At 46.1% G+C, this 20,165-nt stretch overlaps 3 protein-coding genes across 4 annotated transcripts; 2 read left to right on the top strand and 1 right to left on the bottom strand.

The window, feature by feature from the left end:
* The first annotated feature begins 3,027 nt into the window (after positions 1 to 3,027).
* Positions 3,028 to 4,609, top strand: LOC310669692 (barrier-to-autointegration factor-like). Its single transcript, XM_083424163.1, has one exon. It carries the CDS (start codon positions 3,376 to 3,378, stop codon positions 3,640 to 3,642), a length of 267 nt encoding a protein of 88 aa, XP_083280289.1. The 5' UTR covers positions 3,028 to 3,375; the 3' UTR covers positions 3,643 to 4,609.
* A 556-nt stretch (positions 4,610 to 5,165) lies between these two features.
* Positions 5,166 to 7,375, bottom strand: CDC26 (cell division cycle 26). Its single transcript, XM_083424164.1, has 2 exons — positions 7,119 to 7,375; positions 5,166 to 5,596 (listed from the first exon to the last, which is right to left on the bottom strand). Exons 1-2 carry the CDS (start codon positions 7,197 to 7,199, stop codon positions 5,423 to 5,425), a joined length of 255 nt encoding a protein of 84 aa, XP_083280290.1. The 5' UTR covers positions 7,200 to 7,375; the 3' UTR covers positions 5,166 to 5,422.
* A 70-nt stretch (positions 7,376 to 7,445) lies between these two features.
* Positions 7,446 to 19,492, top strand: PRPF4 (pre-mRNA splicing tri-snRNP complex factor PRPF4). 2 transcript variants are annotated; one of them, XM_083423798.1, is made up of 14 exons: positions 7,446 to 7,579; positions 8,750 to 8,927; positions 10,431 to 10,617; positions 10,720 to 10,807; positions 11,012 to 11,091; positions 11,313 to 11,406; positions 11,857 to 11,951; positions 12,429 to 12,487; positions 13,379 to 13,502; positions 15,596 to 15,685; positions 16,294 to 16,416; positions 17,846 to 17,953; positions 18,350 to 18,468; positions 18,894 to 19,492. In XM_083423798.1, the coding sequence occupies exons 1-14, from the start codon at positions 7,547 to 7,549 to the stop codon at positions 19,085 to 19,087; spliced, it is 1,572 nt and encodes a 523-aa protein (XP_083279924.1). In that variant the 5' UTR covers positions 7,446 to 7,546; the 3' UTR covers positions 19,088 to 19,492. The 2 variants fall into 2 exon arrangements, with proteins under 2 accessions (XP_083279924.1, XP_083279925.1); XM_083423799.1 differs by having other exon boundaries at positions 7,468 to 7,570.
* The last annotated feature ends 673 nt before the right edge of the window (positions 19,493 to 20,165 follow it).

The raw sequence follows: 20,165 nt of genomic DNA on the forward strand, positions 1-20,165 counted from the left end.
ATAGGCATTTCTACCTCTGTAGGTTAGGGATGTGGGTGGCGCTGTGGTCTAAACCACAGAGCCTAGGGCTTGCTGATCAGAAGGTCGGCAGTTCGAATCCCCACAACAGCGTGAACTCCCATTGCTTGGTTCCTGCTCCTACCAACTTAGCAGTTTGAAAGCACATCAAAGTGCAAGTAGATAAATAGGTACTGCTCCGGTTGGAAGGTAAACGGTGTTTCCATGTGCTGCTCTGGTTCCTCATGCTGGCCACAGGACCCAGAAGCTGTCTGCGGACAAACGCTGGCTCCCTTGGCCAGTAAAATGAGATGAGTGCTGCAACTCCAGAGTCATCCGCAACTGGACTTAATGGTCAGCGGTCCCTTTACCTTTATCTAGAGGTTATCTAGCTAACAGCCACCAATTACTTTATTGGCTATAAATTTGACCAATCTCCCATTAAAGGCATCAAACCAGTGGTCGTTGCCACATCCTGTGTCAGTGAATTCCATAAACTAATTTAGATGTTCATTGTTTTGGGTACGTCTTGAATCTGTTGCCATTGATGTAGTAAAGCATTGCGTAGCAGATGAGGGTCCCTGTACATACTTCTTGTTGGAACTACAGCTGCCAGCATCCCTGGTCATTGGCCATGCTGGCTAGGGCTGTTGGGATTTCACAACGTCCACAGAGGGTCACCATTTGGCTACCCCTGTCTCCAGAAGCCCTTTGGGCAAGTTTATTGGAAGCTAAAAATGAAAGCAGTGTATCATTTAACTCTTGGTCATTCAATATGTTATGATGTTGCTTAGCATATAATAAGAGAGGCTTTATTTAAATAATTGCCTAAACTCTTCCTTGCAACCACATTCATGGTCCTAAATGAAATGAAACAGCTCCTCTGTAGGGGAACACTTAAGACTGAAGGTCTATACCTCCATTACCAGTAAGGAAAATATTTTGGACTGATTTCTTTGGCATAATTTCTTTAGAAGGCATGTGCAACCCTTCTTGAGCAGGCTTGGCTTTCAGTCCCTGCATATAAAAATGATACCCACTTTTCTGCTTTAGACTTCTGCAAAAATTGACTTTGGAGGCAACAACAGAGTAGAATTTAGATAGCCATTTGCTTCAAGTGGTCTTTTTTTTTTTTGTAAATTGCTTTGAGTGTGGGTGGTTCTTTTCATCCAAGATCACTACATGCCCCAAATGAATAATACTGTGTAAGTAAAGTTAGTAACTTTATAAAGTGAGATGTAAGGTTATTACAGAATTTCTGCATGCAGTCTGTCTTTAGCATGAAGCAAACAAACTGTGTCCTAGTTTAAATGTCACAGTCAAATGGCTTCCCCGGGTCTATGCTGTGTTTTATGTGTTTTTAACATTTCACTATACACTAAGTCATTTGAAAAGGTGAAAGTCTATAGTAGATGGTAGGTAACTGAGCTATGTGTAAGCAGCATCCAACCTCTGAATCATCTCTTTACAGGCAAGATGCTCATACTAGAGTACAGGGATGGGAAACCTTTGGGCCCACCAGGTACTGCTGCACAAAAGTTCCCATCATTTCTGACCAGGGGCTGTGCTGCTGATGGGAGCTGGAGTCCCAACATCTGCAAGGCCACAGATTTCCCCACCTCTGCCCTAATGATAGTATCAGTGTGCTCCCAGCTTTAGGAGACCTAAACTTTCATTTTATATAGATGGGAGGAAACCAGTCTCTTCTAGTGTGCCTAATCTTGGCTTATATCTTATGTATAACTGGAAGTAAAACAAAACAGGCAATTTGAATCTTATGTGCATTTAACATGTGATTTCAGCAATATGTGCTTGGCGGCAGCTACATTCCAGCCTTTTTCTTCTGCCTGCTTCTGTTTCTCTACTTGCTTCCCGCCATCGGTCCACAAACCTATTTCTGCCCAGGCAAGTACTGCTTGGCATGTTCTGTGAATGGGGTGCCTTTGGTGGAAGTGTGGTAGCTCTGAGAGTGAAGATCCACAATGTTCTCATGAGAAGTTGCAAGAAAGGCTTTTCATGGGTGTACTTGAGGCCTCCAGCTTCCTCCCACCTCCGAGCCTTCAACTTGCCAGTTGCCCCCTTTGAACAGTCATGGCTTCTCAAAAAATCCTGTGAACCTCAGTTAAGGGTACTGAGAGTTGCTAGGAGACCCCCTTTTCACCTCACAGAGTTACAACTCCCAAAGTTCCCATGCTAAAAGGATTGACTGTTAAACCACTCAGGGAATTGTAGCTATTAGAGGACTAGGGGTTTCCTAACAACTGCAGCACCCATAACAAATTGAATTTCCCAAGATTCTTTGGGGAAATCATGACTGCTTAAAGCAATGCGATATTGCTTTAAACATATGGTGCAGTTGGGGCCTCATTTTACTTGCTAAAGAATTGTGTCGCTGGTGCTGTATACCTCACTGTGCCCAATAAACAATGGTGCCTTTCAATGTATTTTCAGACTTGTCTCTCTCTTCTAGCAAAATATTCTATGGCAGATGTACATTAAATCCAGTTTGAGATTGCCCATCTGATAACATTATATAAGTACAGATGAACAGTCTGTGTATGTAACTAATAAAGCAGAATGTATCATATAGAAATTATGGATGTGTGTGGAATGTTTCAAAGCACCTAGCAGTACCACGAAGCTAGTGTCCGTTGGGATACTGCCAGGGAGACAAAGTCCATCATGACTCCACGTCGTCTCCGGACGTCCATCGATCTCCCGTAGACACGCAGTATCAGCAATTAGCGACACGAGCTCCAGAAATAGCTTGCCACATTCCAGAGCTGATGCACACTCTATCAGCAGAATTCACACAGCGAAAGATGCACGCAGGAGAGCATTATTTACAAGTTTATTCAGCGTTGGTCAGAACAAAGAAAACATGACTGTCTGCTTTGGTGTCTCAGGCACAGAGAGAAAATGAAAGCATAGACACAACAGAAACATCCTGTGAACAGGAAATGCGCAGGCTATGACACAAACATCCTGCTCCCTTTTAAGGTGGCACGGAAATATCCTAACAGTGTCTTTATTTTATTTTTTAGGCCAGCATCTTTCATGCATTTCGGTGTCAAAACATTTTTTGAACCATGTGCAGGAGATAGATTTTGATGATGCCTCCTTATATATACTGGCCACATTCACAAAACACATTTAAAACACTATTGTTTTAAATAGTCATGGCTTCCCTCAAAGAATCCTGAGAACTGATTTGCTAAGAGGGCTGAGAACCCCTTTTCTGCTTCCAGAGCGGTTTATCAATCCCAGGGAACTCTGGGAATTGTAGCTCTGTGAGACTAGTGGGTCTTCTAACCACTCTCAGCACCCTTTGGTGGGAGCAGTGGTTGAGACAAGAGAGCAGGCAGAGCTCCAGGCAACATGACCACCAGTCAGAAGCATCAGGACTTCGTGGCAGAGCCCATAGGGGACAAGTCTCTTGGTACTTTAGTTGGCATTGGAGATGTACTTGGCAGGAAGCTGGAAGACAAAAACTTTGACAAGGCGTATGTGGTTCTGGGACAGTTCTTAGTGCTGAAGGACAAGGACCTCTTCCGCGAGTGGCTGAAGAACATGTGCATTGCCAACGCCAAGCAATCCAGAGACTGTTATGGCTGCTTGAAGGGATGGTGTGATGCTTTCTTGTGACTGTTGGCCAAAGCCTGGTGGATGCTGTGAGGGCTTTTGTAGTTGAATAGAGATTGTTTCTCTCCATCTCTCTCAGCACCTACTTCTTATAAACCTTCCAGCATCTACACAGGTTGCTGAGGCCTATTGCTCCCAACACTGGGGTGGGGTGGAGGGGAGCCATGGCTGCCTTTTAATGTAACTGAATCTTTTTTCCTCCAGGGAGAGGACTGAGAAACATCAAATGTTCTAAACATCAAGTAGGTCGTTGTTTTTTACATGGCTTTAATAGAAACCTCCCTCACTGTTAGGCCACCCAACTCCAGAACCAGACCTGCCTGCTAACAATAATAGAAGTTTCCCTGCTCCCTTTGTTTGAGCTCGTTAGACTGAGATTTACCCGTCAATTCTGAAGACAAAAGATGTTATTAGGATTATTGTTTTTGTGATTTCTCTCCAGTGTTTGATCCCCGCTATAATTTTTATGCTACTCAGTTTATTGGCAAGAACCAAAAATCAGCTGTGTTTACTAAAACAACTCTCAGCACCCTTAACAAACTGCAGCTCCCAGAATTCTTTGCAGAAAACCATTAGCAGCTATCACTTGTTCTAATCAGTAAACCCAATTAAACTAATGGACCCAAGTTAGTCTCATTCATTAATTTCAGTGGATCTACTCTGAGTAGGACTAGCATTGGCTATAGCCTACTGCTTATGAATGGATCACACAGAATTCAAGCACAAAAGGCAGGAGCAGATTTTATTGCAACCCATGGACTTATAAGGCAGCCTCTTGTGGCATACTGTTTTGCAGGAAGATTAATTTGTCAGTATGCAGCAGCTTTAGAGAGAATGCCTACTTCCCAAGACAAAAGGGGGAGGGGGAGATTCTCAAATACTAACACCTCCTGCATCTTTGGAGCATCTCTGTAGCAAGTAGATCTTGGTACCTTGTTTCACCCCGCAAATAAAAGCATATTGGTCATAACCGTGGTCAACTCCATCTTTGTGTGAGAAAGATGAGGAATATAGTGTGATTGCCCCCCAAATCAATTTTGCTTCAAAGTCAGACTTTTTGTCCACCTAACTCAGTTCAGTCCACTCTAAAGCAGGCGAAATTCTGCCACTGTCCACCAGACAATGGTGAACTCCTAATTCCTATCAATGTCAGCCAGCCTATTTCAATGGTCAGGGAGGATGAGAGCTAGGATTCAGCACCGTCTGGAGGACCACAGCTTCCGCACTCCTTGTCTACTCCAGGGATACAGGCAGCAAATGGTCATTTCCCAGGCTGGCAACTCAGAAGCATTTTTAACTGGCAATGTCAGCAGTTCAGCCTGGGACCACCTGCATATCCAGTCTGTGCTCTTCCGCTAATAATCTAGGGCCTCTCAGTTGTAAATAAACCCACTCTAAAACCACCTCAAAGTAAAAAAATAAAAATTGCTCAATTTCACTTCTGTTACGGCACCCGTCAGCAAGGCTCAAGGTCTCTTTCATAAGTAAAAATGCCCATCTATGTTTATACAATGAAGCATGCAAAGTTAAAAACAAACATTTTATTAAGCACGGCAGCCTAGCAAGGTTGCACAAAAGAAACCATCAAGTAAGAGACCCCATCTTTGTAGGGAAAGCAAGACTTGCTCTGCTTGGAGGAGGAACTCCCGTTTAAAACCTAGAGGAGAGAAGCTCAGTCTCTTCTGCTATTTCTAAACAGAGTTTGTTGGGCTTCTGAAACAAATTCCTGCTTTCTTCCGAAGCTCACAGGTACCAGGCACTGCCACTGTCCACCCTTTGGGCTCTAGAACTCAAAGTTCCCAAACTGAGATGAACGGTTGTTTGGTTTGGGCTGGGGTTTGTAGCCAATCCGGTCATGTATCATCTGCTCCCGGCTCTTATGATCAGTGCTGAGTCCCAGCGCACCTTCACCATCGCTGCCTCCCACCACATCCACCTCCTCACGCTTCCTACGACTCTGTGGAAACAAATGGGAAGAATGATTAAAGAAAACTACTCCAGGACAATCACATGTGTGCCTCCTCCACCCATGACATGTTTTCTTTTTCAAATATAGCTGCAATGTATCAGATTCTTTGCTTTCAGATTTAAGACACTGCAAGCTGTCAAAAGGTTCTGCCACAGAAAGGGGCCAAAGACCTTTACTTGTGAGTGCAGGGTGCTAACATGAAGGCAACCTCAAGAATCATTTGGCATTTAGATCTGCTACTGTGCACGCACAAACACACCTTCTTGCACAGGAATACAGGTAGCAGTTTTATACCAAATTGGACCATTGTTTCATCTTGCTCGGTATTGTCTACTCTAACAACAATATTGCAGGATTTCAGGCAGGGAGTCTCCCAGCCCTACCTGGGAGACTGAACTTGGGATCTTCTGCATGCAAAGGAAATGCTTTACAGCTGAGCTTATGATCATCTAACATAGAACACAGGAAGCTGCCTTTTACCGAGTCAGACCATTGGATCCACTTAGCTCAGTATTATCCACCCTGGAAGGCTCTTCCAGACTTACTTGGGGATACAGTACTCACAATTGAACCTGGGACCTGCTCAATGCAAAGAAAACCCTTTGCCACTGAGCTGCGACCTTTCCCCAGCCAACAACCTTATATTAAAACAAGCAAATATCAGCCCTGAGGAGCCAGTGTTCTTTCTCCATACTGTGAATAATTTTATAAGCTTGGTTCTGCAAGTTTCACCCAAGTAAGAACAGTAGGAGGGGGGAATTGCATCCAACCCCAGCGGGTCGCTCTACCTCACCGCCTGTTTACTATACTCAGTACCCTCCTGAGTGGGACAGAGCAGCCTGGGCCGGGCAGCTCAATAACAAACAGGATGGCTACTCCCCTTGTGAGGAGAAACAGCTTTTTAAAAAAGAAAAGAGAGAGCAAGGACAAGAGAATCTCTAAGACATCACCTTGCCAACAAAGGTCCGTATAGTTAAAGCTATGGTTTTCCCAGTAGTGATGTATGGAAGTGAGAGCTGGACCATAAAGAAGGCTGATCGCCAAAGAATTGATGCATTTGAATTATGGTGCTGGAGGAGACTCTTGAGAGTCCCATGGACTGCAAGAAGATCAAACGTATTCATTCTTAAGGAAATCAGCCCTGAGTGCTCACTGGAAGGACAGAACGTGAAGCTGAGGCTCCAATACTTTGGCCACCTCATGAGAAGAGAAGACTCCCTGGAAAAGACCCTGATGCTGGGAAAGATGGAGGGCACAAGGAGAAGGGGACGACAGAGGACGAGATGGTTAGACAGTGTTCTCGAAGCTACCAGCATGAGTTTGACCAAACTGCGGGAGGCAGTGGAAGACAGGAGTGCCTGGCGTGCTCTGGTCCATGGGGTCAAGAAGAGGCGGACACGACTAAATGACTAAACAACAACAAAGCATGTGCAGAGTGCGCAAACAACAACACCACCACCGAAGAAAGGTGGGCAAGGAGCGCCTCGCCGTCCCGCAACCACCCACCCACCTCGAGTTCCTTGCGGGCGCCGTCGAACTCCTCGATGTCGTCCAGCTTCAGTTCAAGCCGCGTCGGTTTCCGCCGCAGCATCTTGCAAGTACACCTTTTCCCCCCGCGGCTCTTCCGCGCGTGCGCAACAGCAACCCGCTCTTTTCTTCACCTGCACCTCTAGTTCAGACGCCAACGCCAGAGGCTAGATCCCACCATGCCCCACGTCGCCGGCCAGCAACCCGGAAGGTCTCGCTCCGCATAACCATAGAGCTCCCAGGCAGGCTAGAGCGACCCGCTCTCCGGGATGGAATGGAAAGGCATCATTGGCTGTGGCGCTCCGCGGGGGCGGGGGAAGCCGCTGTGCCGGAAGTGTTTGTGGGGAGCCCGTTGTGTGCGATTCCCCCACTACAGAGCCCCGGTCTGAGAGGAGGAGTTGGGAAAGCGCCATGGCTGCGTCGCGGATCGCCGTGGTGAATAAGGCAGGGAGCTTGAAACTGGGATATAATGTGGTTTCTTAGTTTAAAAAACGTGTATCTTTTCATAGAAATGATAAAATGAAAAATCTGTTTGAAATAGACGCCAGTGTCTACTTATTTACTGCAGTGACTAACGTAACCTCACGTCGGTAGTAAAAGTTTTTAAAGCGTAACGGATTGTATCCAACTAAAGCTCAATTCAAGGTTGGACTCATTTGAATTAATGAATATGACTCGCTTGCGGCTGTTAATTTCAGTGGTTCTACTCTTTCAGTGGAGCTGAGTTGGGTGCAACTCAACGCTTCGGCTTCTGCCACAAAAGGCAGAATGTTATGCTTTAAGATTTCTAATATTTCTGCTGCATTAAAATAACAAGGCATTCTTTGCCACCTTAAAGACTAACAAACGTTGTTGTTGCAAAACCACCTATTAGAGTGGACTTGTAGTCCATGAAGATTATGGCAGAATATATATGTGTGTGTGTGTGTGTGTGTGTGTGTATTGTATCCAGTGCTATCTCTACACAGAGCAGACCCACTGAAATGAATAGACATAACCAATTCAAGCCCCTTAGTTTTAGTGGGCCCACTCAGAGTGAGATATGGATACAGTCCTTTGCTTTTAAAGTAGCATGATACTCATGGACTAATATGACTGTTCCTGTGGAATATTTTATGTTAGTCACTGTAATAAATATATTACCAAACAGTATAATCCTTAACCATGTTAGCTCAGAAGAAAGTCCTATTCAGTTCAGTAGGGCTAACTCCCACAGAGGTGGGCTTAGGGTTTTAGCCTTAATGATTAACAGTATGCTGGGATTCAAAACAAAATTGTCTCATGTACTGTTTGATGGGGTGGGGGCTGTCAGATGTGGGCAGATGTCATGAGTCAGGAGTATAGGGGGAGGGGAGCTGGTTGCTGCCTTTTGGCCCTATTCCTTTACAGCCTCCTTTTCTGCCTCAGTCTGGACTGCTCTCTGCCCCAAGTCTCTTCCTGCTCACTAAAGCCTGTTGCCTCTTCTCCCTCTGACCATGCATCACTGTCCCTCTGGCTCTGAACCTTCTTCCCCAGTTCTCTGCATCAAGCCAGCCTATGATAGCAGGTGGGGGGAAACCCACATTTGCTCTCTTACTTCTCCATGTAGGCTACTGCTGAGTTTCCTTCTTGCAGGGTTCAAAAACAAAGGCTTCAGATGAAGGGGATGCTCCTCCAGCCAAGAAAGGCCCGATTTTCTATGGGAGCTTGGAGGAGAAAGAGCGAGAGCGTCTTCTCAAAGGGGAATCTGGGATGATGGGCAAAGATGCGGTCAAAGCAGCTATTGAGGCTGGCAACATCAATATCACCAGTGGTAAGAGATGGTAATGAGCTGACTGGGAGATGGAAGGAAAAGGATGGAGGGAAGAACAGCTAAGTGGGGCTGATAATTTGTTTAGAATGCTTGTAAGCAGGTCGTTTTCAGCAAATGCTCTCAGAGCTCACAGTTCAATACTAAAATTACAATTAAATCAGGAAGTCCTTTAAAACAAATCACACTAAAACATTACACAGCATAATGGAGATTAAACGAGATGCTGACATAAAACCACGTGCTGCAGTAGAACATCTTAAAAGTCTGTGCAAGCAAAGAAGGCATTCACCTGGTGCTGACAGAATGCCACAACTAAGAAGCCTGTGTCATTGTCCACCATACTTCCAAGGGTGGTAGGACCTAGAATAGATATTAATGTTTGGGTGGGTTCATGCGGGAACAAGTAATCTGTCAACTAGCCTGGCCCCAACCCATCTGGGGCTTTGTAGGTCAAAATCTGCACTTTGGCTTGAGCTTGGCAATGAACTTTAATCCAGTGTATCTCTTTTGGACAGGCAAAATAGGTTCCACATGACCAGTCCCATTTATTTGCTTTAACTGTAGTTTCCAAGCAATCTTCAAAGACAGCCCCAAGTACAGTGCATTACAGTAATCAGTCCATGGATAAATGTGACCAGGCTATCTTTATCCCAGGGATGCTATCTGTTATACATACGGTGGTACCTCTGGTTACAAACTTAACCTTTTCCGGAGGTCCGTTAGTAACCGGAAACCGCTCGTGACATGAGGCGCGCTTCCGCTAATGGCGCCTCCCGCTGCTGCCGCACCACCAGAGCGTGATTTCTGCTCGCATCCTGGGGCAAAGTTCGCAGCGAGGGGCATCTACTTCCGGGTTAGTGGAGTGTGTAACCCAAAGAATTCGTAAGGGGGACGGTTCGCAACACAAGGTACCACTGTAGTTCTTTACAGGAGAAAGCAAGAGACAAATCCCTGCCCTGAGGTCTTATAATCTAGGTCTAGATAGGTGTGGCAAGGAGCAAAACACTAGATGAGAAGGAGTGTCACAGGTGGCAGCAGATCAATGTGGGTACACTCTGCTTAGGTTTCATTTCAGGGGAGGAAATGGTTGTTGGCTAGCTGCTGCCCATCTACAGGTCCTTTTTGTTCCCTCTGGATATAAAAATGTGTGCTGCCAGTGGCCATAAGAGATTGTGCTCTCTTAACCCCCCCCCAAGCAATACCTTAATTACATTGTGCCTTTGTATGAATTTTGATTTTAAGCCATTTGGGGAGCCACTTTTGGCTGAAAAGAGGGGTGTAGATCAAAGTCTTAAGCCACAGGCCTCACTGATAACATAAGCTTTGACCTGGACACTCAAGGAGCACAGAGAGGTGACACAACGTATACCACATATTGTTGCTCTTTGCTTGTAGCTTCATTGGAATGAAGCAAACGTACGAAATGAGGGTCAAGTGTTGAGGCTTTGTAGGGTCCTGTTGGGGTTGTATTTCCTATAACTTTTGGCTTTCTACTATGATCAGGAGAAGTTTTTGACTTGGAAGAGCACATCAGTGAGCGCCAGGCAGAGGTCCTGGCAGAGTTTGAGCGCCGGAAGCGGGCCAGGCAAATCAATGTTTCCACAGATGACTCTGAGGTCAAGGCCTGCTTACGAGCCCTCGGGGAGCCTATCACACTTTTTGGAGAGGGCCCTGCAGAAAGGAGGGAGAGGTGAGAGAGGATGAAATTGACTTGCTCTCACTTCCTTTTCCAGTTCATTGATGTGACTCATATAAACAAAGGCAATTTAATCTTTACTTTATTTCTCAACAGGCTACGTAATATTCTGTCCGTGGTTGGTACGGACGCATTGAAGAAGACCAAAAAAGATGATGAGAAGTCCAAGAAATCAAAAGAGGAGGTAATAATTTTTAAAGTGTGTTATGAGTGACACCAGCTCTGGGGTTTCAAATGGGAGTCTTCACAAATCCTAGGACCTTTTGTATGCACAGCTCACACTTTCCCACTGGGCTCTGACCTTTCCCCTTAGCTATAAATGTGTGCCCACTATACTAGCCAAGTCTCACAAGAGATTCCCACCCCTTTAATGTTTCCTTTGTCTTAGTATCAGCAAACCTGGTACCACGAAGGACCAAATACTTTGAAGACAGCCAGACTGTGGATTGCCAACTACTCTCTCCCTCGGTAAGGGGCTGGGATTGAGAAATGCTAATGCATACATTGATGAGGCCTTGTATATCTGTTGTCCCTAACTAGAGTGGTGGTGATGGTTGAGAAATGGGGGATTTCAAACCCACCCACCTTCTGCACATGACAGAAGAATTGTCACCATCACAACTTGCAGGCTTCTGCAAGGGTTGAATATGGGCAAGACCTGATTACATTAATTTTTGTCCCCTTCACAGGGCAATGAAGCGATTGGAGGAGGCCCGGCTGCTCAAGGAGGTCCCTGAGGCCACACGGACATCCCAGAAACAGGAGCTGCACAAATCTCTAAGGGTAAGTGGGACCCATCTCTGCTATGACTTAAAAGTTCTGGGCACTGGGCTGCTGCAGCTCAGAAGGCCCCCGAGATGCAGAGGTTCAAATGAGCTTGCAGAAGGCTTCTGTGCCTCTGCTCCTCCTCAGCATAGTTCAATGGTAAATGCTTTGAATGTGGATGATCCCAGGTTGACTCCCTGGCATCTCCATCTCCAAGGACACCTGGACAAGGAAAGATTTCTGCTGGTTGCTTGGAATTCAGCTGCCAGTTCAGAGCACGTAACATTGCACTAAATGGGCCCAACAATTCAGCTCAGTAGAAAACACTACTGGGGGTGAGGTGGGGGAGCAGCCTGGGCAGGAAACATCATCTCTTTTCTTTACCACCTCAGGGCCATCTCATTTTAGTGAGCCCCTCAGTTCCTCTGGTGGCAAAATATTATCTTTAGTTTTTTGTTTTTCTTTCAGTCTTTGAATAATTTCTGCAGCCAAATTGGGGATGACCGCCCTATCTCCTATTGCAACTTCAGCCCCAACTCCAAGCTCCTGGCTACAGCTTGCTGGTAAACTTTATTCTGCTTTTCATTATTTCCCTCCCAATCCTGCTAAGTTCTCCTATAGTGCACAGGAGAGGCTGCCTGAGCCGTTGAGGGCAGTCATAGACTCATAAAATTGTAGCACTGGAAGGGATCCCGAAAGTAATATTGTTCAAGGCCGGCAATTAGCAAGCTCTGGAAGGCTATTGTGGGGGTATTTAGAAAGTGATAGTGCTGTGGGTGCATTTTATCATTTTGTTGAAGGTTGTTTTTAAACTTGCTATCTTCTGTTTTGTTTTTAGACTTGTTATCTTGCAACTGGCGTGTGTGTTGCTATTGAATTTTGCTTGGTGTTTATATGTTTTTGATTTTTTTTTACTCTTAGCTTCCTTGATTGGTTTTGTTTGGTTGGTTTTGTTTGTAAAACAGAAAGACAAGGTATTGAAAACATTTTAAGATAAAATAAAATGCCAGTCAGTTTTCCTTCTGCCTTTCCTCTCCCAGGAGCGGCCTCTGTAAGCTGTGGTCAGTGCCGGATTGTAATCTCATTCACACTTTGCGAGGTATCGTAACTGTTTCCCACCGCACCCATTGCCAAAACAACCTTCTTTTCTCTTATCTTCCCTCAAATGACTGGAGCAATTATATGGCTGACTAGGAGCATAAGGCTACATGGGTGGGAGGCTATGAATTTTGAGAGTGGTGCTGTGCAAACCTCTTCTTCTTCTTTTTTCCACCTTGGGCTTGGGTGAGATGGCATTCCTTTCTCGAAGACAGCCTAGACTCTAATAATCAGTGTTGGGAGTCATATCCTGTAGGCCCACTGCTTAGCTGCTGACTAATTCAGGGCTTGGGAACGTCAGGCCTGTGAGCCACATGTGGCCCTCACAGCCTCTCTGGCCCTTGGGATTCTCTTCAACTGCACCAACCCTGCTTGGCACCCTCCTTAAGTGTTTTTACTTGGGTGGAATGTGTCCTTGAATTCTGATCAGGTCTGGAAGGAGACTAGAAATGGGAGTGTGAAGGCAGGTAGCCTACTGTACAAAGGGAAAAGCTGCATTTGTTGCTCCATCTTCTTTTGCTTTTGGCCCCTCCCACTATTGGCATGCAGCCATCCTCCATTCAGGCCAGCCAGAGTCATTTTCAGAATTCAAGGATGCAATCCAGGCTGGCAGAAGACACTCAAGAAGGGCGTGAAGCAGGGACAGTGAAGTGTGTGGCCTGAGGGGAAAGAGTGAATTAGTGTGGGGAGAGTGCCAAGGGACCAAAGTGGAAGGTCTTGAGAGCCACGTTTGGCTTACAGGGCCAAGCTTCCCCACCCCTGCTTTAGCACAAAAGCTAAATTTGGAGTGATTCCCAAAGAGTCTCTTCGGAGCAATAGGAAGAGGCCCAGACAGAGGAAGCAAGCTTTAAATTGGCTGGCTCTCAAACTGTCTGTCTTGTCTGTTCCCCAGGGCACAACACCAACGTTGGAGCCATTGTCTTTCACCCCAAGGCAACCATCTCCCTGGACAAGAAGGACGTTAACCTGGCTTCATGCGCAGCGGATGGCTCTGTCAAACTCTGGAGTCTTGAAAGGTAGGCCTGGGCCCAGGAAAATCAGTTGCCTTCCCTTCCTTATTTTATTGGCTGCTGTGGGTGGTAGAGAAAAATATTAAAGCAGCCCAGAGAATGGCTTCCTGTTTAACTTCCTTCTGCAACAAACAAAAAGCTAACACAAGTGACTGAGGCAGGGGCATGACCACACCATACTTTTAAAGCATGTGGCTCCCCCCCCCCCCCAAGAATCCTGGGAGCTGTAGTTTGTTACAAGTGCTGGGAATTATAGTCCTGTGTGGGTGAACTATAGTTCCCAGAGTTATTTTGCCATGGGTGCTTTTGGGGCCTGATCCAGCAGTGCCCCTCTCTCCATATAATGAGGCTTCTTTTCTGTGTTACTGTTTCTAAAGCTTTATAGAGACACGAGTTTGCTTGGCTTATTGGTTGTGCCCCCGGCCCAAACTGTGAGGTGGTGGTGGGGTTTCCCACTTCTCCCCCATGTCATACTTGTCTTACATTTTACACCTCTTGTCTTGCTATGTCCCTGTTAGTAGCACCCAGACAAGCTGGGTTTGTTCCAACAGTCAAGGCACTGTGACTCTTGGGGAAGGCCGTTGATTTTGTCAGTGCCTTATCCAAGGAAACACAGAGAGAGAGAGAGCAGATTCTTTAATTGGGCCTCAGGGAAGAGGTTTATTTCTGCCAGATACTGTTGCTGTGGGTAGAAGCATCAGTGGCGGTAAATTCACACTCCTTCTGTCAGTCTTGGGTGCCTGTGAGGTCATAGAATCATATAATTGTCAAGTTGGAGGGGACCACGAGGGTCATTGAATCCAACCCCCTGCAATGCAGGAATCTTTTGCTCAGACTCATATTTAGTGATAGATTTTCTCCCACCTGTTGAACTCGAGACCCTCTTTTGCAACAGTGAGGGACCTGTGGCCCATGGGCCTGACTGGGCCTGGCCGGGAAGCTGATATGGCCCATAGGGCCATTTTTGCCAAGCCGCACCTGCCTCACCCCTGACATCTTGTATAATATGGGGCAGGTAAAGACACGGCCACAAAAGGGACAAGTTTTAAAATGTGTTGTTCTGGGACCACTCTGTGGCTTGTTATATTGATGTCAAATTCAAACCCCACTGGGTTAGGCTTCCTTCTGGAGTTCCCTGAGTTCCTTCACCTTTTATTTAAGAAAGTCAGGGTTGCGTGTTCAGGACTGGATCATTCCAGCAGCAAGGGGGCTCAATCCAACTGAAGATAGCGGCTACAGTAAGTGGAGCTGGTCTAGTAACTCTGATACTTGAGGAAGTATTAAGATTCCCCTCTGCCAATGAGGTCACTGTTTCACTATCCGGTCACTTTCTTTTGGAACACAGGATTGTAGACCCATTGAAATGCATGGACATGGTTAACCTAGGTTCAGTAATTTCACTGGGTCTGCTCTGAAATGAACTTAATTGAATACAACCCCATAGGAAGCTGCTTTATAGCAAGCCAGACTAATTGCCTCTCAAGACCACTGTTGTCTGCTCTGACAGGCAGTGGCTCTCCACAGTTTCAGGTGGGAGGATTTCCCAGCTGTACTTTGAGACCCCAGGGATTGAATCTGGGATTCTTTTGCCTGCAGAGTTTGTCTACCACTGAGCCACAACTGCTCTGCTTGAGCAGTCAGGGGTTTCCCTTCTTTTTTGACCGCCCTTTGATTCCCCTGGTTGAATTTCAGTGTATATCATTTTAACGGTTTTCCAAATCCAATATTCTTATAAAATTAACTTAATCACTTAGCATCTTTCTTTCTTCCCAATTCGGCATTAAACATATTGATTCATCACATTACATATTTAAATCCTAAGCCTATCTGATATTTGCAAGTTTTTCCAATTAAGTTAACTTAACATATTTAACTAAATAGTCTTTAAATTTCACCCATTCCTCCTGGTAATCCTCCTCCTTCTGGTCACGGACTCTTCCAGTCAGGTCTGCTAGCTCCGAAAAGTCCATCATCTTCATCTGCCAGTCTTCCACTGTTGGTACTTCTTGTGTTTTCCAAACTGCCTCTTTATTTTAGTCTCACTTATGGGACAGCCAGCACCATCAAGAATTTGCCGTGAGATGTTGTGTTTCTTTCAGTGATGAACCAGTGGCTGACATCGAGGGACACACAGTGAGAGTAGCCCGGGTGGCATGGCATCCCTCTGGCAGGTTTCTGGGCACCACCTGGTAAGTCAGAGGAGGGGGTGCAGCCCAAAGGGCCACACGTGGCACCTGGTCTAATTTCTTGTGGGTAGCAAGGAGGAGAATAAATAGGGAAATGATGTGATGGAGAGGGAGGAAGAGCAGAGAGCGGCAGAAAGGAAGAAAAGGGAGTGCCTTCCATTGTTAGTAGTTTCGCCACCACTGGCAATGCCGCCGCCATTGGTTACCTTCGAAAGAATTCTGTCTTTGATAGAAAAACAGTTGTGTTTTATGTGTGATATGTTACTTCTTTCCATTCAGCCCATCACTCATTACACAAGATGGAAAGTGAGAGGTCAGAATGGGAGGGAGCTGCAGTTGAAGATCCCAATACTTCCTCAGTGAGATTGGCAACTGAGCAGGGAATTGAATTATGTGTCCTAAATGCTACACATATCCCTGTATCAGTTGGCTGATCGCCTAAGTTTGTGGGGGCCAGGGGCAGATTAGATTAATTCCATGGTCTCAGCTTGGAGTGGAGATAGGATAGACAATCCAGCCACCTGCTTGAACTTCAGGGAGGGGACCTCTTGGGGCCTTGTGAGATATTCACGTGGGTCTTTGTCTCTTCTCCACCTCCCCACCCCCTGCAGCTATGACCACTCTTGGCGCCTGTGGGACCTGGAGGCTCAGGAGGAGATCTTGCACCAGGAGGGGCACAGCAAAGGTGTTTACGACATCGCCTTCCATGTTGACGGCTCCCTTTCTGCCACTGGGTAAATCTACATGCAAGTGCAAGTCCTAACCCTCCTTGGGGGTTTTACTGAGCGAGTATCAGCCAGTCAGTAATGGTGCTCATTCTTGCTAGTTCTAAAATGCCAGAAAAGAGAGAGAACTGGTTGGGATTCTACCTTCAGAAGATTCCACTCAAGTCTTCACTCCTGCAGCTAAAAAGTCACAGGGTGGAAATTCTAATGAGGGAGGGGCCATAGCTTAAATAAGAGTGTCTGCTCTGTCTAGAGAAATTCGCAGCTTCAATCCCCTGTAGTTATCTCCCTGTCTATAATCCTGGAGAGCAGCTGCCAGTCAGTGTAGACACTACTGAATTAGATGGACCAATGTTTTGATTCATTTCAAGGAAACTTCCTTTCTTCCTAATAGCTTGACTGTATTCCTGAGTTTATACTACACATTAAAATAAAAGTTTCAACTGTTTAGGGTAATATTAACATTTGCCCCATCATTGTTCCAAATCTGCAAATTCTGATCTGGGCAGCTCTTGCTTTAGCTTGTTTGTAATTGAGTCGATCCTTCATTGCCATATAACTATGCTTTGGAACTCCCTGCCTATTGACATTAAGCAAGCTACAGTGGTACCTCTGGTTACGTACTTAATTCGTTCCGGAGGTCCGTTCTTAACCTGAAACTGTTCTTAACCTGAAGCACCACTTTAGCTAATGGGGCCTCCCGCTGCTGCCGCGCCACCGGAGCACAATTTCTGTTCTCATCCTGAAGCAAAGTTCTTAACCTGAGGTACTATTCCTGGGTTAGCGGAGTCTGTAACCTGAAGCGTATGTAACCTGAAGCATATGTAACCTGAGGTACCACTGTTTATAGTTCTAGGCACCTGCTGGATCCTTTTTTGGGGGGGGGGGGGCAAGCCTACCCAGGTGCATAATTTAGTTACTTTATTTTTAAAGTTCTACTTATTTTTATGCGTGTTTATAATGCCAATGGCTTTTATGTATATTTTTTCTTTTTAATTGTTTTGCAGATTTTAGCTATGTTTCACCTACAGTTTTCGTACTCCTCTTAGATAACTTTTTGATTTAAGTGCATTATAAATATTCTAAATCTATACAAACAAAGTGTGCTAATTAGACTTTGCTACATGTGATTTGCCAGGTAGGTCAGATCTGGGTTCTGCTTGCAGAACCTTGGATCTGCAGACAGGAGGTGGTAGTAACATGGGAGGCAATCTGAGCTGCATTTCAGAAAGGCTTTGCTCCAGTTTAACAACTGTGGTTCACAGAAGCTCCTTTGGCTCCTGTTTAGTGATGTTAAGAGGCATCCAGCCTAGGTGACAACTAAAGAGGAAAGAAGATCCGAAAATGGCTTTAAGTGAAGCCACTTATTCAAAGTGGAAGCACGGGAAAGGGGTTTGTGTGAGAAAAATATTGTTTGACATTTTCCTCTTCCTTTCAGTGGCCTTGATGCATTTGGCCGCGTGTGGGATCTGCGCACGGGGCGTTGTATCATGTTTTTGGAGGGTCATCTCAAGGAGATCTATGGGATCAACTTTTCCCCTAATGGGTAAGAACCAATTTGCCATCCCCTCTTGGGGTGCAGGTCTTAATATTGACACACAGACAACTAACTTCTGCTTGGAGTAGATTAATTGAAATTAATGGAACTAATTTAGTCTGCATGCACACTATACATTCAAAGCACATTTCCCACCCCAAATCATCCTGGGAACTTTAGTTTTCCCCTCACAGAGCTTATACCCTTAGTAAACTAGAGTTCCCAGGATTCTTTGGCAAAAGCCATGTGCTTTAAATGTATGATGGGTGCATAGCCTTCCCCCCCTCCCTCAATATATTTTATTAAAGCTTTTTCATAATCATGTAGGATTATGAATAGGGCTGAAGCTGGGAACAACCCCCTTGCACGCAAACCCAAATTCCTCCTCTCCCATACTTCTCATAGGTACCACATTGCCACTGGCAGCGGTGACAACACCTGTAAAGTGTGGGATCTCCGCCAGAGAAAGTGCATCTACACCATCCCTGCCCATCAGAACCTGGTGACCGGAGTGAAGTTTGAACGTAAGTCTCTGCAGCTCCTATGGCCTTTCCCCAGAAACTGAGGATATATAATGGGCTGAAAAGTACCTTGTCTGTGGTTTCCAAGTGCAACATAGATTCCCAAGACATGGATATATACCGCTCCCCATCCTCCCCAAATACACTGGCTCTTGGGAATAGCCTGTATGCTCTGTCACTCGCCCTCCCTCTTCCTGCATCCCCCCTGTTCCCTGCTTATGGTTGGCTTCTGGGTAAGGTTTTGGGGAAACTGGTAGCACTCTGGAAGTAGTTGGACTCCCAACTCCATCAGCCCCAGCCAGCATAGCTAATGGTCATGGACGATGGGAGTTGTAGTCCCTCACCCCTGCTGTAAGTGGTGAATCTCTGTATTGCCTCCTTAGTCCTCCTCCTCACTTCCTGTTATTTTTCTCTTTCCCGCCACCCAGCAAATCATGGCAACTTCCTGCTTACTGGAGCTTACGACAACACAGCCAAGGTCTGGACGCACCCAGGCTCATCCCCACTGAAAACCTTGGCAGGACACGAGGGCAAAGTCATGGGCTTGGACATCTCCCTGGACGGACAGCTGATCGCCACATGCTCTTATGACAGGACTTTCAAGCTTTGGATGGCAGAGTAGGGGGAAGGAGCATTTCTGCCGGATCCACAGCCAAGGAAGGCAGCCTGCTGTGACTCCCTGGGCCTCCGCCACAGATCAGGGCATGGCTTGATGCACTTCTGGGATACTGCCTCCTCCTCACACCTGCACACCCTCTGGTCAGGCCAAGCTGAGTTTGAGAACGCCTTTCCTATTGCATTTTGCTGTAGTTGTGTACTCTCCCCTCCCTTCCCTGTGGAACAGGCTTGCATTGATCTAACACCACCAACCTTTAGGAATACCCATGGTGCTAACAGAGCTGGTAGGGTGGGTTGTTCTGGTTGTTATTTGGGAGTGGGATCACAGCTTCTTCTCACTCGGACAGAGACTTTTCTTGAAAAACGACACCCTAACATTAAAGCAGAGTGGCTGCTTGAAAATGGTGAAGCCTGTGTGGGTTGTGTTTTTGACGCGTTGTTTCTTGAGCCAAACAGCCTCTGGTGATGGGGTGCCTCCCCTGCCCCACCCCTCAGTGCTCTGCTTTCCTATTATCACTCCTGCATTCATGGACTCATCAAGTTGGTAGGGACCTTAAAGATCATTAGCCCGGGAATGGTGAAACCACAGGCCCTCTAAGCGAGATGTGGCCCTCCAGGCTTCCCTGCCTGGCCCTCAGGACTCTCCCCCGGCCACAACCCCCCCGCAAACCATGTTTCACATCCTCCCTGAGAGTTTTTGCCTGGCAGGAATGTGTCCTTTCACTCTGATAATACTTCTTGCTTGCCTAGATGGAGGAGATGGAAGGGCGTGTGTGTATATGGAAACTGGCCTGCTGCACAGAGGTAACATTTACATTAGCTGCCCCACTCACTTTTGCCTCACTCCACCTACCACCGGCATGTGGCGTTCATGCCCAGAACGGAATGAGGTAATTAGGTTGGGGGGAAAGATCTTCCACCCCTGAATTGTCATTTCCTTGTAGGGAAAGGCTCTGCAGCCACCCCACTAATGTTCATTTTGTGTGCCCCTTTCCCAATCCACCCTGTCCTTGCTAAACCTACCTCCTTGCAAGATCCAAAAGATTGCTTTGATCCTATTATCAACCCCCACTCTTACAAGC

This window comes from Podarcis tiliguerta, assembly GCF_965153285.1.
Source record: "Podarcis tiliguerta genome assembly, chromosome: Z".
Lineage (NCBI taxonomy): Eukaryota > Metazoa > Chordata > Lepidosauria > Squamata > Lacertidae > Podarcis > Podarcis tiliguerta.